We start from the raw sequence: 15,630 nt of genomic DNA on the forward strand, positions 1-15,630 counted from the left end.
TGCAGATCCCCCCCTCCCCCCCGACTGCTTCTGAAACACCAGGATTCAGCTACTGGATGATACACTGGTGAAGTGGTCATACCTAACAGTAGTGTTCAGTGAGCAGGGTCATGTAGCTGTATGAAGGGATCATACAGAACAGTACAATTGTAAAGGAGTGTCTCCACTGCGATGTCAATGAATAGTGAGTGTCTTTGAACATCCATACGGTACTGAAGCTACACATTATTTCCCTTTGACAAATTAACTTTTGGAAGTCGCTTTGGGTATAAGTCAGCCAAATGCCCTAAATGTAAAATGACTGCACCCACTTTCACCTCGGATCGGTCACGTCTTCTACAAAACGCAACAAACGTAAACAGTGCGTGTACTCCCTAAAGGAGGCGTTTTGCAGAAGGAAAGTACAGTGAACATCGACTCCTATGAGTCAATAGTGAATAAACCAAGGTTACCTTAAGAGGCACCAAAATGACGACTCAGAGACGGCAGCACACGTTGAACCAGTTTATTCATGAATATACACGTACAGTTATTGAATACATTGGTAACTTGTAGCATAGCATTTAACCCTGACAACAGCTGCTAACTTTATACCCTGGCTGTCCACCGGGGGCAGTTCAGACCACGAGGGGGGGGAGCCAATCATCTTCTCTTATTGCTCTAATGTGCTTCAGGCAGGGGGGGGGGCAAACTTCTTATTGGTGCTTTGTTTCCTTCACAGTGATAAAGTTGAACTTTGACCCCAGGGGGTGGGCGTGGTCAGAGCAAGGTGTGAGTCAGCTGACCTTTGGGGCGGGACTTAGTGACACACCTCCGACCTCGGGTTGGAATCTCTGTGCACTACGTCTACCAGCCAGTCCCACACACATGCAACGCTCTCTAAAAATCAGACGAGGTTCCAACACCAGTTCAACGCCAGACACGACTAACCCGCTAGACGGAGGCTAGCACGTCAACCAGCCAGAAACAGGCTCACGTGTTAGCATGCAACCCGCTAGACTGAAGCTAGTGCGCTGGATGCTAACTGACGGTACAAAGTGCAGGGGCTAGGGTTGGGGAGGGGTTGGGGAGCCAACTGGTCCCGAAGGTTTGAGCAGCGGCGACACATTGTTCTGTTAGTTGACCTGGTCGGGTGCTGGCCAGGGATGCTGGAATGTTTGATTTAGGGAGTGGACCCGGGTTTCTAGGTTTGATGTTGGGGGGGGGGGGGGGGGGGGTCTCTAGGACCCTGATGACAGACTGGTTCTGATCCATTCTCCACCCCCGCCGGGTCCCAAGTGCTACAGAATCTTCCAGACCGACCCTGAAGGGCTGGAGAAATGGGGGAGGGGGGGGGGGACAGGACAGGGGATACTGGGGAGGAGGGAGTATCGTCACGGTGACGCTGCCTGCATCAGCTGTTGTCCACGAGTAAACACAACCAAAGTGAGAGTAAACCTAGCGGAGGATACCATGCGACCTGCAGGGGGGCTATAATACAGAGGAGAACACAACGGAAAAACACCACGTATACCAGGGTTTAAGACGCTAAAATACTACGGGATCACTAGTATTTTAAGATGCTAAAGACCTCGTATACCGAGCCGGGCTCGCTGGGTTAGAACAGTTCTGGTAACAAAAATCTTAAACCCCTTTTCTCTTTTTTTCTTCAATTTATTTCTACCAAGAAAAATACAAAACATCATAAGGCGGTGCGAGTCTAGTAGGAGTCTTGTTACAGTGTCGTTAGTCCTCCGAGCAGCAGGGGGCGATCTCACTGCTGTTTACACTCGGGTGTTGGGTTGGCGTCCTTCTGCAACGAGACCATAGCGGAAAGGGAGGGGTTAACATGGCGCACACACTACAGGTGCATACACAAACACGCACACCACGACACACTGGACTATCCAGAGACAAGATTGGGGAGGTTGGGTTGAATCGTTCGTCTGGGAGGTCAACCAGGTAATGAAAGTTCAAAGGGCTTGTAATGGAGTCAGCATCACAAGGCGCACATCCCCAATGATGCCTTGAACACAAAACAAACAGCAGCCGACCTGCTCATAAAGGTAATGTGTGAGGTGTGATGGTTCCATTCCTAGTGCTCCCCCTGCTGGCCGGGGGAAATGCATGAAGGCTGTGGCAGACGTTTCAGTGAAAGGCTACAATAACGGTGGTCTTTGAACTCTGCTGGTCCAGAGACAAACGCCTTCATGAGCGTGTTCCACCATTCTACCTGAGTTTCAACACCGATAGATGCTTTAAACACAGGACTACTCCGTACACAAAAAGGGTCCTACATTTAGTGGCCCTGAACAGGAAGTGTCCCTGACCAGGAAGCCCACTGCTGGAAAACATCTGGTTTTCCAGCATCGTATCAGAAGTAAAACTCGAAAGGAAGGTTTCCACATGATTACTCAGATCCATATTCAACTGTTCAATCGGCCAGGACTGACCCGTGCCACTGGTCCTACTGGTGAGGACACCTGCTGGGATATGCTTTGTGTGTACTGGTCTGCCTTGGTTCAGTCTCGCTAAAGTAAACCCTGAAATTAGGAACATGTCCAGCATGGCGGCGTCTAGAACGGGCACACAAGCAAACCAAACGGGGGGGGGGGGGGAGGGGAGGCCTCTCAACATACAGAATAGCCCTGGTTACCGGGACGACGGGTTAGAGGGAACGCCACGACACCCCAACAGGTTAGTGAGGTGGAGGGAGACGAGGGGGAGGGAGCGGAGCAGAGGTGGAGGAGGATGGGGAGATGGAAGCCAGGCAAAAGGAAAGGTGATGGAGGAGAGCCATGGGTACCTACCAGGATATTGTTAGTGCTCTACAGACACCCCGCTAAACCTAGTGGAGAAACGTGATACACAGGCGCTGGCTTAACCAAGGCATCCCAGAGGAACACAACGACTGAACAGAGTGCAGAATACAGAAGGTCACGGAGCCCTGAGCACGCCGTCAGGTCGAGGACTCGGCCGTCTATGGATTTATCCAGTCATTTAGCAGGCAGTGTTATCCAACGTGAGGCGCAATGCATTCTGAGGTCATTAAGGGGTATTAGGGTCGTCTTGCTCCAGGTACCAGGACATTCAGGTCAATAAGGGGTGTTGTTCTAGGGGGTACCAGGATATTCAGGTCAATAAGGGGTGTTGTTCTAGGGGGTACCAGGATATTCAGGTCAATAAGGGGTGTTGTTCTAGGGGGTACCAGGATATTCAGGTCAATAAGGGGTGTTGTTCTAGGGGGTACCAGGACATTCAGGTCAATAAGGGGTCTTGTTCTAGGGGGTACCAGGACATTCAGGTCACTGAGGGGGTGGTAGGGTCAACCAGGACATTGGGGATCAGACCTCACTACCCTTTCCTCTTTAGGATGGATCTAGGTAGGGGAAAGTCATCTTTGAGGATAGAGGGTTTTGTAGCATGAAATGAAAGTTAGGATTGAGAAAGACTTGAAATGAAAGAAGTGTTTTGCTCTAGTGTACTGGAATATGTACAAGTTAGCAAAGCCTTTATTCACCATAACCAGCTTTCAGCAGAGGGTCAGCTACTAAAACCACATTCATAAGGCATTTCCCCGACCTATGCATAACCGCTTTATCCAAGGAGTCACTTATTCACGTTTGCAGTGTAAGTGGGTAAGCAGCAGGTATGGGCATGCATGGGTACTGAATGTTATTGCGTTTGGTTAGGTTTCTCAACGTGGTGACATCAGGGATCCGGGGCACGGATCGGAGCACTTGACAATATGTATTCTGTATGTTGAACCCCAACAAACCAACAGCTACAGCAGTGGTCCTACGTCAAACAACAAAGGTAATAACCGGAGACCCCAAACTTATGGAGGAAAATATCAAATATCCTAATATCGAAACGCTGTGTTGGTGTGGCAGCGATGCCAGCTATAGCAGTAAAGTAATCATGTGTAGTTTACTTCTGTAAAGGTCATCAGAGATGCACCTTACAGGCTAGAAGACCAGTAGGTGGTCTACAGTATCCTCCAGAAGGGGGCGTTTCACCAGTCTTCTGAGACGCGAGAGGTAGTACGAGAGATTATTTTTACAAAAAAGGGACAAAATAATAGTAAAAAAAAGAAGTAAATATACAGGATTATAGCCGTAGGCCAATTTACATCCTTAGTCCCTGACTGGAAGATGGTCCCTAAATAAATAAAAAATAAAGCGAAATAAAGAAAATCATAATATAAAGTAAAACAGACACACTGAATAAAACATCACAATTGACGGTGTTAACAGATCAGCGGCAGTGGACAAATGATCCCAGCTAGCGACCACATGGTTATGTTTAGCACGAGGACAGGTCTGATCAGGGACCACTGCGGTAGCCGTTTCAGTTCCACACCATCTTCATCACACAGGAGCAGTGGTCTTACCTTGGGATCGTAGTCGGGGTCGTTCTCCTCATCAGCCTCTTCCTCTCCCTCCTTATAGACAGACGGACATAGTACAGTTAGTGCTTCAGAGTCTTTAAGACCAGATCACCAAGGCAACACCTAGTAAGTTCCGTCTCAACCACCATCTACTAGTTTGGTCTTACCTCATCATCGGCCTCTTCTCCCTCCTCATCATACTGCAAAGGGAAAACAAGGGTTACCACGAGTCACCCTCATTAGTTCATCAGCACCTTATGGGTCAAAAGGAAACCTCGCATCTTTTTACAAGGTTACCACTAGTTTGGTGACAGTTTTAGGAGGGGTAACTCGAGACAGTCGGGCGACGACCACTCGTCAGTCGGGGGACCACTCGTCGACTCACGTCATCGTCGTCGTCCTCGATGGCCTCGCCGGTGAAGTACAGCACGGCCCGGGGAACGATGCGCTCACGGATGAAGTGTCCGATCTCGAAGTCTGCCGCCAGGACCGCCTCAGAGTCCTCATCCTGAAGGGGACACGTTACCAGACACCGTTAGACCCCACCCCGTTAGACCACCCAGAGCGACACCATGGTAACCCCCCCCCCCCCAAGCACCATCACCGCGGTAACGGGGTTACAACCATAGAAACTAGATGATCGCTAGAGAAATACTGCATAGCGACACAGGATCACCATGGCGACTGTACAGTCACGGCCTCACCATGGTGACAACAGCCAGCCACCACTGGGAACGTCAAAGTAAAGTTCATCCACTCACCAGCTCTCCGCTCTCGGGCACTGGAAGAGGAAGAAGGACAGAAGGTTAGAGACCTCTCCACGTCGACATGAAGGTGAATAGTCTGTGTGCAGCTCCCCTCTTTAGAGTGGGCTGAACCTCGAGGGTTCCTGAGGGACAGGTAGACCGCTCCTCACCTTCCGGCGGCGTGAAGAAGTTGAAGAAGGAGTCGTTGGGGACGGTCTTGGTGACCGTCCTCACCGTGCCACGGCCCTTGTGCTTCTGCTTCTTCTTGATGGTCTTCAGCGTTACGTTCTTCCCCTTGGTCCAGTCGATCACACAGCTGAGGAGCAGGAAACACCGGGGTCAACATCAGACCTTCTGGTCAGGACTGAGAGTTGGAGAGTCCGTCCCTACACAGACCCTCTGTCCGTCCATACACAGGACACGAGTCCTTCTGCGTCACCCTTCATCATCGTTCCCATTCTCCATTACTGGACCCATAACCCCCAGCCCTCTCAAGACAAAGTCAGAGGAGGGCCGCAGAGGGGGGGGTCGTCCTCCAGGGATACAGGAGGGTGACAGGTGGATGTACCACGGCATCACAAGGCTATTTAGTGCCCTAAAGGACATGGAGCAGCTTTGAGCTCTCCATCCATGCAGTGAGGGGCACCTACCCGGTACAGCCCATGATCTCGGGCCCGTCGAAGGAGAAGGGTTCCGTCTCGTCGGGCTCGGACCTCATCTTGTAGGTCTTGGTCAGCAGAGTGTTGCTGAAGAAGTCGTTGGGCTCGAAGTGGAAATCCAGAGAGAAGCTCTGGAGGACAGAAAACCTTTCAGTTCATGTGTGGATCTAAAGACCCATGTGTGAACACTGGTGTCTCGCGTCCCAACTCACCATGGGCTGCCCCGGGTCAGAGAACTTGACTTTGATGTCTTGTAGATGTTTAAGAATGGGTTCGTCGTGCTCCTGTGGACAAAGACCAAAGTTCACCAAACCCAGTTAACACATCCCTCCTCATGGAAGGTTATGAAATCACACAACGACATGTTGAACAACCCGTCTTCAAACATAGAAGGGCTCCATGTTCATCGCTACTGTAATCTAAAATGTGCACCAGTTTAAATGGCACTTATACAACGTATGCACTTTCATGTTGTACGTCCTGGCACTTAGGCAGGTACTTCATGTAGCATCTTATCCTAGCTAACTTTGTTGTATACGGGGAATGGGTTAACCTAGCGATGGTTAGTGAGGGGGATGTTCATGTAGGATATTACTACTATAAATGTGGATGTTACTACTATAAATGTGGATATTCACGTAGGATGTTACTAGTGTAAAAGTGGATGTTCATGAAGGATGTTACTAGTGTAAAAGTTGACAAGCAGCCAGCAGGGGGGCCCCCAAACTCAAAGCTCCCCCTGATTGGCTGAGCGGCTCTGGCTCACACCAGGCTCTGATTGGCCTACCTGGAGCATGTCGCTGAGCAGGTCGACGTTCTTGAAGACGGTGAGCCAGAACTCGGGGATGCCTTTAGGGTCCTCCTTCTCCTCATCCTTCTTCTCCTCCTTCACCTTGGCCTTCTCCTTCATCTCCTCCTGATGGAGCACACAACAAGACTGCATCAAGAACAACTCCATCACCAACAGAGGAACACAACTCATCACCCACATAGTCACAGAGGAACACAACTCATTCCCTACATACACACAACTCAACACCCTCAGTAAGAGGAACTCATCACCCACAGTCAGAGGAACACAACTCATCACCCTTATAGTCAAGACATTTCTGAATTCGAACTTAAACCTACCAGCCCAGACTGATGTCAGTAGGGCCAAAATCAAAACAGGAAAAGAGTTCAGGTTCTGGTCGGCGTCTACCCGTTATTGAGGTTTCTATAGAGGGACTCGTTCCTACTGGTTTCAGCTGTATATAGGGAATCGTTCCTACTGATGGTACCAGATGTATATAGGGAATCGTTCCTACTGGTTTCAGCTGTATATAGGGAATCGTTCCTACTGGTTTCAGCTGTATATAGGGGCTGGTTCCTACTGGTTGCGGCTGATGGTCGCAGTTGTATACCGGTTCTAACGGGTTGTGCCTGGTTACTTACGGTCAGTTCTTCCTCCTCGGCGGCCTTCCACTCACACTCCTCGTCCGTGGGCTCGTAGACGGCCTTCACGATGTCGCTCCTCTGAGGAAACACAAGAGCGTTAGCATCACAGTAGCATCATTACCAAGCAGCATTACCAAGTTTACAAGTTCAAGAGTTCAGCAAAGGTAAGGATTTGAGGTCTTGTGTGGTGTCTGAATGTTGTGTCTTGTCCTTCCGAGGAGGATATGGGAGCTGGGGGGGGTAGTGCTGCATCAACAGTAATGAGAGGCCTAGTTAGCAGCCCCGGGGACATCAGCGGTTTGTCTCAGCAGGAGACACTGGAGCCATCAGGAGGGGCTGGGGAGTGATGTGGATCTCGGAGTGAGACGTGGGGATCTCAGAGTGAGACGTGTGGATCTCAGAGAGACGTGGGGATCTCAGCGTGAGACGTGGGGGTCTCAGCGCGAGACGTGGGGATCTCAGCGCGAGACGTGGGGATCTCAGCGCGAGACGTGGGGATCTCAGCGTGAGACGTGGGGATCTCAGCGCGAGACGTGGGGATCTCAGCGTGAGACGTGGGGATCTCAGCGCGAGACGTGGGGGTCTCAGCGCGAGACGTGGGGGTCTCAGCGCGAGACGTGGGGGTCTCAGCGCGAGACGTGGGGGTCTCAGCGCGAGACGTGGGGGTCTCAGCGTGAGACGTGGGGATCTCAGCGAGACGTGGGGATCTCAGCGAGACGTGGGGGTCTCAGAGTGAGACGTGGGGGTCTCAGCGCGAGACGTGGGGGTCTCAGCGCGAGACGTGGGGGTCTCAGCGCGAGACGTGGGGGTCTCAGCGCGAGACGTGGGGGTCTCAGCGCGACGTGGGGGTCTCAGAGAGACGTGGGGGTCTCAGAGAGACGTGGGGATCTCAGAGAGACGTGGGGATCTCAGCGCGAGACGTGGGGGTCTCAGCGCGAGACGTGGGGGTCTCAGCGCGAGACGTGGGGGTCTCAGCGCGAGACGTGGGGGTCTCAGCGCGAGACGTGGGGGTCTCAGCGCGAGACGTGGGGGTCTCAGCGCGAGACGTGGGGGTCTCAGCGCGAGACGTGGGGGTCTCAGCGCGAGACGTGGGGGTCTCAGCGCGAGACGTGGGGGTCTCAGCGCGAGACGTGGGGGTCTCAGCGCGAGACGTGGGGGTCTCAGCGCGAGACGTGGGGGTCTCAGCGCGAGACGTGGGGGTCTCAGCGCGAGACGTGGGGGTCTCAGCGCGAGACGTGGGGGTCTCAGCGCGAGACGTGGGGGTCTCAGCGCGAGACGTGGGGGTCTCAGAGTGAGACGTGGGGGTCTCAGAGTGAGACGTGGGGGTCTCAGAGTGAGACGTGGGGGTCTCAGTGAGACGTGGGGGTCTCAGTGAGACGTGGGGGTCTCAGCGCGAGACCTCAGCGTGAAGAGTTTCATGTATCCGTGATCAAGTCGTGTCCTGTGAGGCGTGTCAGGAGAGAGAGCGTGTGCAGAGTAGTTCCTGATCAGGACGGTACAGACCCACAGGGAGGGGGTACTGGTCAGGTGTGCTCTGGTTGACAGGGTACTGGTCAGGTGTGAGTGGGATGGTTGACGGGGTACTGGTCAGGTGTGAGTGGGATGGTTGACGGGGTACTGGTCAGGTGTGAGTGGGATGGTTGACGGGGTACTGGTCAGGTGTGAGTGGGATGGTTGACGGGGTACTGGTCAGGTGTGAGTGGGATGGTTGACGGGGTACTGGTCAGGTGTGAGTGGGATGGTTGACGGGGTACTGGTCAGGTGTGAGTGGGATGGTTGACGGGTACCTTGTCGAAGAGGGGCTGGTAGAGGGCGGCGTACTTCCTCTCCAGCTCGTGGACCTCCTCGTAGAACTTGGCCTCTATGTGGGCGCACTTCACCTGGAGGTTCTTCAGGGCGTGTACGCGCCGCTTCACCACCTTGGGGAGGCTGGAGAGAGGTGGGGGTTCATACGGGTGATGTGGATGGAGGGAGGGCAGAGTATGCGTGGTGCTACAGCTCATCTCTAACGGTTTATAGGTGTACTGAACAGCTTCCCTGCGATCGCCAGAGGCGTCGCCGTGTGTGTACAAGTAGTACTGGTACCTCGCCATGCGCGTGTACACTGGTTATACTGGTACCTCTCCATGTATCCGGAGGGCGACCCCACCAGGCTGTGTGTACTGGTTATACTGGTGTTACTGGTACCTCTCCATGTATCCGGAGGGGGACCCCACCAGGCCGTCCAGCCTCTCCTGCAGCGCCGCCAGGATCTCTGGGTTCTGCATCATCTGGACCGTCAGCTGGCGGGCTGCAACACAGAGCCGAACACAGGGCACCGTCACATCACTGGACCAATCAGAGTCCACCGTCACGTCACTGGACCAATCACAGAGCACAGGCCGTCAGTGGGCCAGTCAGAGAGCACAGGCCGTCACTGGGCCAGTCAGAGAGCACCGTTACTTCACTGAACCAATCGAGGGCACCTTTACTCCACTGAACCAATCAGAGGGCACCGTTACTCCACTGAACCAATCTGAGCACCGTTACTCCACTGAACCAATCAGAGAGTACCGTCGCGTCACTGGGCCAATCAGATTACAGTCACGTCACTTGACCAATCACAGACTACGCAACCACATGTGGAAGTGTCTCATCATACATAATTCAACACACGCTTCTACCAGATCCTCCAGCTCTGGCAGCATCTGGCAGACCTCATGTAGATGAAGGGAAGCAGTATGCCTCCAACACCCACAGAAGACTCTAACAAGGCCCTGAAGTCTTTGTTTTGTAAAGATAATCCTGCTCTAAAAATAGACGTCTAATTTCAGCCATGAAGGCAGCGGAGGGAGGCAGAAGATGTTAGTGTAGCACATCAAAGTCAGCTCAAAGCCCACTGGGTTCTACAAGCCATCGCTGGCCCAGACAGCCTCACCACCTCAAGCCACTGGCCCACGCAGCCTACATTAACCATCCAGTTAACATACACTGTGCTCCTCATACCAGGAGACCAGCAGAAGGAGCAGAAGGAGGAGCCTTAGAGACGGACTCGTGTCAGGGCTGCTGCTCAGTGTGAGTAGTAGTGCGTGTTGAGGCGAGTGAGTGTGCGTGTTGAGGCGAGTGAGTGTGCGTGTTGAGGCGTGTGTGTGTGCGTGTTGAGGCGTGTGTGTGTGTTGAGGCGTGTGTGTTGAGGCGTGTGTGTTGAGGCGCGTGTGTGCGTGTGCGTGTGCGTGTGCGTGTGCGTGTGGTGTAGGTGTGATGAGTCGATTGTGTGTAGTGCAATGTGTTGAGTGCAGGTGTTTATGTGGTGCCAGGTGTTGTGGTATGGTCTGTGTTCCACGCGGTACCTTTGCTGTTCTCATCATCTCCCGTCTCTTCCTCCTCCACCTCCTCTACGTCCTCCATGTCGGCGGGGTCCATCTCCTGCTCCTTGCTGCTCAGGAGGAACACAAGTCATGTGATTAGTAACTCCGGGAGGCCTACAGGTAGGGGTCAGGGGTCACCTGGCTCTGGGAGGCCTACAGGTAGGGGTCAGGGGTCACCCAGCTCTAGGAGGCCTAAAAGGTAGACTAGTAGACACTGTGGATCGAACCCAGAATCTTGTGTCTTGAGCCGACACACTAGCCCACCAGGTCCCCAGTCTGTTCAGAGTGGCGGTGTTTAACTGTAATAAGCACTGGGACCAGCCAGCTGGGACCGGCCAGCCGTGACCAAGAGCCACACAGAGCCTCTCCATTACACCAGTTAAGACCAGCTATCGAATGACACTTAAGTCGGAAAAACAAAACTATTCATTTACACAAATGCGTGAAAATCAGGCAGATAATAGCAAAACTACAGAATATGATCCATTTTGATGACCACACTTTTAGGAGAAAGAAAGGTCTGCCAGGGCGAGTGGCGCCCCCCACTGGCGGCCGAGTGTCAAAACACTGTATAAATGTCACCCGTCTGGACCGCAGGTGTTGAGTGGGCACTACCAGACCACAATGGAAAACAGGATGGACACAATGACGGCGGAGAGAGGGATACAGGCGAGACAGACCGGGGGAGAGGGAGATACAGGCGAGACAGACCGGGGGAGAGAGGGAGATACAGACGAGACAGACCAGGGGGAGAGAAGGAGATACAGGCGAGACAGACCAGGGGGGGAGAGGGAGATACAGGCGAGACAGACCAGGGGGAGAGGGAGATACAGGCGAGAGAGACCAGAGAAACGAGGAGTCCTTGTGGTCTAGCCTTCTTTGTCCTCAGTCATTAAAGATTTAACAGCCATTTAACCAATTACAATATCTGCTCAACAGCCCCATCTCCTAGACTGATTAACATAATTAAGCCCTCTCTTCCTGGCCACAGTAATGATAGCCTGTGTTCCTCCAGCGCCTGTTAGGGTTCCTCCAGTCTAGAGTGCCTTAGACCCTACTGCTCTAGACCCAACTGCTTTAGACCGATGTACATTAGTCCTGTAAAAGTTCCGTTACTACAGGAAAGGGAAGAGCGACAAGACTGAATAGAGCAAGTCTCAAGAGAGCAAGTCTGAAGAGAGTGGAGAGAGAGCAACAGACCAGTGGTAGAGAGAGACAGAGCGATTGAGAGGGACCTGCAGAGGGAGAGAGACCAGCAGTGAAGAGACCACAGGGGAGAGACCTGGACACTAAAGTGGAGAAGTGAGTTACTTACTTGTCGAGGTCGGCCATCTTAGCGGAGTAGGGTGGTGCTGTGGAGAGACCAGAGAGACCATTAGGAGGAGACCAGAGAGACCATTAGGAGGAGACCAGAGTGACCATTAGGAGGAGACCAGAGTGACCATTAGGAGGAGACCAGAGTGACCATTAGGACGAGACCAGAGTGACCATTAGGCAGGAAGAGGACCAGGATGAGACTGATGCAGTCAGCAGACTGTTGGGCTGGGAGGTAGTATGGGACCAAACCATCTATTCCCACATGGAAGAACAAAACGAACCCCCCCAGAGACAGGCTAACAATGAGGAGGCTTCAACGGCACTCAGTCCTCTGGTTGTACTGGGCAGCTCCCAGAGTCCACCAGTAGAACAGTGGGGTTGTACTGGTCTGCTCCCAGTGTCCACCTGTTGTAGTAAAAGTAATTTGATGGTTCTATATAGTCAACTGTAAACTCTTTGTTCTGCTTCCACATGCCAGATTAAACCAGCGTAATCCAGATTATTGTTGTGTTTTAATTTACGATGTTTAAACCTTTAGTGACAGAGGCAGCATCGTGTGGGGGGGGGGGGGGGGGGGGGGGGGTATACGGAACTCACCTCAGACCTCAATCTACACCACCCAGGACAGGCCGTCCTCTATACACCACAGGCCGCCCTCTATACACCACCCAGGACAGGCCGTCCTCTATACACCACCCAGGACAGGCCGTCCTCTATACACCACCCAGGACAGGCCGCCCTCTATACACCACCCAGGACAGGCCGCCCTCTATACACCACCCAGGACAGGCCGCCCTCTATACACCACCCAGGACAGGCCGCCCTCTATACACCACAGGCCGTCCTCTATACACCACAGGCCGCCCTCTATACACCACCCAGGACAGGCCGCCCTCTATACACCACCCAGGACAGGCCGCCCTCTATACACCACCCAGGACAGGCCGCCCTCTATACACCACCCAGGACAGGCCGCCCTCTATACACCACCCAGGACAGGCCGCCCTCTATACACCACCCAGGACAGGCCGCCCTCTATACACCACCCAGGACAGGCCGCCCTCTATACACCACCCAGGACAGGCCGTCCTCTATACACCACCCAGGACAGGCCGTCCTCTATACACCACAGGCCGCCCTCTATACACCACAGGCCGTCCTCTATACACCACAGGCCGCCCTCTATACACCACAGGCCGTCCTCTATACACCACAGGCCGCCCTCTATACACCACAGGCCGCCCTCTATACACCACAGGCCGCCCTCTATACACCACAGGCCGCCCTCTATACACCACAGGCCGCCCTCTATACACCACAGGCCGCCCTCTATACACCACAGGCCGCCCTCTATACACCACAGGCCGCCCTCTATACACCACAGGCCGCCCTCTATACACCACAGGCCGTCCTCTATACACCACAGGCCGCCCTCTATACACCACAGGCCGCCCTCTATACACCACAGGCCGCCCTCTATACACCACAGGCCGCCCTCTATACACCACAGGCCGCCCTCTATACACCACAGGCCGTCCTCTATACACCACAGGCCGCCCTCTATACACCACAGGCCGCCCTCTATACACCACAGGCCGCCCTCTATACACCACAGGCCGCCCTCTATACACCACAGGCCGCCCTCTATACACCACAGGCCGCCCTCTATACACCACAGGCCGCCCTCTATACACCACAGGCCGCCCTCTATACACCACAGGCCGCCCTCTATACACCACAGGCCGCCCTCTATACACCACAGGCCGTCCTCTATACACCACAGGCCGTCCTCTATACACCACAGGCCGTCCTCTATACACCACAGGCCGTCCTCTATACACCACAGGCCGTCCTCTATACACCACAGGCCGTCCTCTATACACCACAGACCTTCCTCATCTAAACTTCCTCTTCTGTGGTTTTGAGGGGAGACTAGAGGGTTCCGTAAACAGCGTTAATGATTGTTTGGATGCCTAGCAGCAACTAACAAAGTTAATAATTTAGATGACTCCGTTTCTACATGTGATGCTACAGGACTGAGGGTGTGGCAGTAGAGGAGGTGTCAGGTACCAAATGCACCAATCAGCTTGGGCTTAGCTCCACTACCTTCACATGGCCACAATCAGACCAGTACAGGGGTACACATGGTCACACTCAGACTAGTACGGGATACACAACGTGGTTTCACTCAGAATTAAAACGCTTCAATATCTATATCTCCATCTTAATCTACGAGAGTCCTAATTATTAAAAGGAAATTACTTTCACATCACCGAACTTGCAATTAAGTATCCAATGACAAACAACTCTAACCTTGTATAGTAAACTCAATTTATTAATGTGGAGTTCCCAGCGTTAAGGACATGGTGTAAAAACAGTGCTTCTCTAGAACCGTTGGTGAGGATCCCATTGTCAATGATTCAGATATTAAATGCATAACGGAACACGCACGACTTCAAAGTAAAAGTCCCCATTCCTCTGTAATTCCTGATGAATATTATTGTTGACATTATTGTTGGACTAAGGATAGGAAACTCAAGACAGCTGTCCCTAATAACCTGACAAACCCTCTGAAAACACGAGCTCATTGCCGATGCATTATGGAAAGTGTGTGATTATATATGGAGGTCTACCATGGAGAGGACGTCAGGTTGATTAACCTGAATGTGTTGAGCTACAGCAGCGTGGTCTACAAGAACATCCTCACCCACTCCACACACAAAGGAAACTCACTAAATGATGAACACCAGTTGGTTTAAACTCAAATTTTATTTTACGTTTTCCCCCTCAAAGCAAACTTGAACCTGAATGGCAGTTCAGCTCCAACCAACCTCTGTCCGACCACATGTTGAACAACCAAGCATCATCCCTTCCACACATGAACACACCATCCCATCACCATGCTCACCCCTTAACCACTGACCCCATCCTAACTTTACCCTAGAAAAACACGCGCCCCTTCATAACTTCACCCAGTAACCCCTTCACCCATACTCGACTTCCTCACGTCACCCCACAAGCACTCACCCCTTCATCCCATAACCCCTTCACATTTATCATATAACCAGTAACCCCTTCACCCATAACCACACTCACCCCTTTACCACTTACCCATAAACACTCACCCCTTCATCACGTCCCCCAGTAACCCCTTCATCACTTCACCCATAACCACTCAACCTTTCATCACGTCACCCAGTAACCCCTTCACCAATAACCAAAGTCAAGACTTCATCACGTCACCCCATAACCCGCCAAGCCTCTTCATTATACAGGCCCGCCAGCGAAATCTGATAATTTGACAGTAGGTCCACGGTTGGTTAGCAGAGTTAGCCTAGCACCTTCCCCAGTCCATCCCCAGCGCGTGGGGCTAGCTCACCAGCTAGCCTCCGCTAACCCCACGCTAGCTCTGGCTTAGCTCCTCTGCTAGTTTGATGCGCACTTTGGGCTGAAAAGTGAAGCCTGGCATTAGGGGCTCCCGTCTAGAGGCACTTAGCCCAACTAACCAGCGGGGTGCCGATGCTAGGGTCCCGATGCGGTGCCCTAGCATCACGTTGGGCTAGCAGCAGGCTGAACCCCTTTTTAACGGGAGCCTCGTCACCGAAATAAGGTCAAGACCGAATTAAAATCCGCGTCACCGCAGAAGTCCCAATATTCATTTTAAACTATAGGGTCTCCTTTAGAGGACCTCATCTGAGACCGAGGACCGGACCTGCTGACAAACCGGGTCCAGAGGGGACCGTGTGTCAGCGATG

General features: G+C 52.7%; 1 protein-coding gene and 1 long non-coding RNA gene across 4 annotated transcripts; one reads left to right on the forward strand and one right to left on the reverse strand.

The window, feature by feature from the left end:
* Positions 1 to 491: 491 nt before the first annotated feature.
* On the reverse strand, positions 492 to 11,955 carry nap1l1 (nucleosome assembly protein 1-like 1). 3 transcript variants are annotated; one of them, XM_060049634.1, is made up of 15 exons: positions 11,874 to 11,943; positions 10,541 to 10,626; positions 9,399 to 9,501; positions 8,999 to 9,140; positions 7,209 to 7,289; positions 6,562 to 6,690; positions 5,987 to 6,058; positions 5,766 to 5,905; positions 5,286 to 5,431; positions 5,131 to 5,150; positions 4,755 to 4,877; positions 4,537 to 4,569; positions 4,373 to 4,423; positions 2,790 to 2,827; positions 492 to 1,792 (listed from the first exon to the last, which is right to left on the reverse strand). In XM_060049634.1, exons 1-14 carry the CDS (start codon positions 11,888 to 11,890, stop codon positions 2,822 to 2,824), a joined length of 1,149 nt encoding a protein of 382 aa, XP_059905617.1. In that variant the 5' UTR covers positions 11,891 to 11,943; the 3' UTR covers positions 492 to 1,792; positions 2,790 to 2,821. The 3 variants fall into 3 exon arrangements, with proteins under 3 accessions (XP_059905617.1, XP_059905616.1, XP_059905618.1); XM_060049633.1 differs by lacking the exon at positions 2,790 to 2,827 and having other exon boundaries at positions 11,874 to 11,955; XM_060049635.1 differs by lacking the exons at positions 2,790 to 2,827; positions 9,399 to 9,501; positions 10,541 to 10,626; positions 11,874 to 11,943 and adding an exon at positions 9,332 to 9,364.
* Positions 3,908 to 4,429, forward strand: LOC132455717 (uncharacterized). Its single transcript, XR_009525327.1, has 2 exons — positions 3,908 to 4,075; positions 4,264 to 4,429. It is a non-coding gene; the product is annotated as an uncharacterized LOC132455717 (long non-coding RNA).
* Positions 11,956 to 15,630: the final 3,675 nt, after the last annotated feature.

The sequence above is a fragment of the Gadus macrocephalus genome, chromosome 4 (genome assembly GCF_031168955.1).
Source record: "Gadus macrocephalus chromosome 4, ASM3116895v1".
Taxonomy (NCBI): domain Eukaryota; kingdom Metazoa; phylum Chordata; class Actinopteri; order Gadiformes; family Gadidae; genus Gadus; species Gadus macrocephalus.

What these genes read in the sequence shown, in the direction of transcription:
- nap1l1 (XM_060049633.1), bottom strand. An exon ending in CCCTCCGGATACATGGAGAG is followed by an intron (nt 9,141 to 9,398) that starts GTACCAGTAACA and finishes ACCTCTCTCCAG; the next exon opens with CCTCCCCAAGGTGGTGAAGC. An exon ending in TGCCCGAGAGCGGAGAGCTG is followed by an intron (nt 4,878 to 5,130) that starts GTGAGTGGATGA and finishes TGTCCCCTTCAG; the next exon opens with GATGAGGACTCTGAGGCGGT.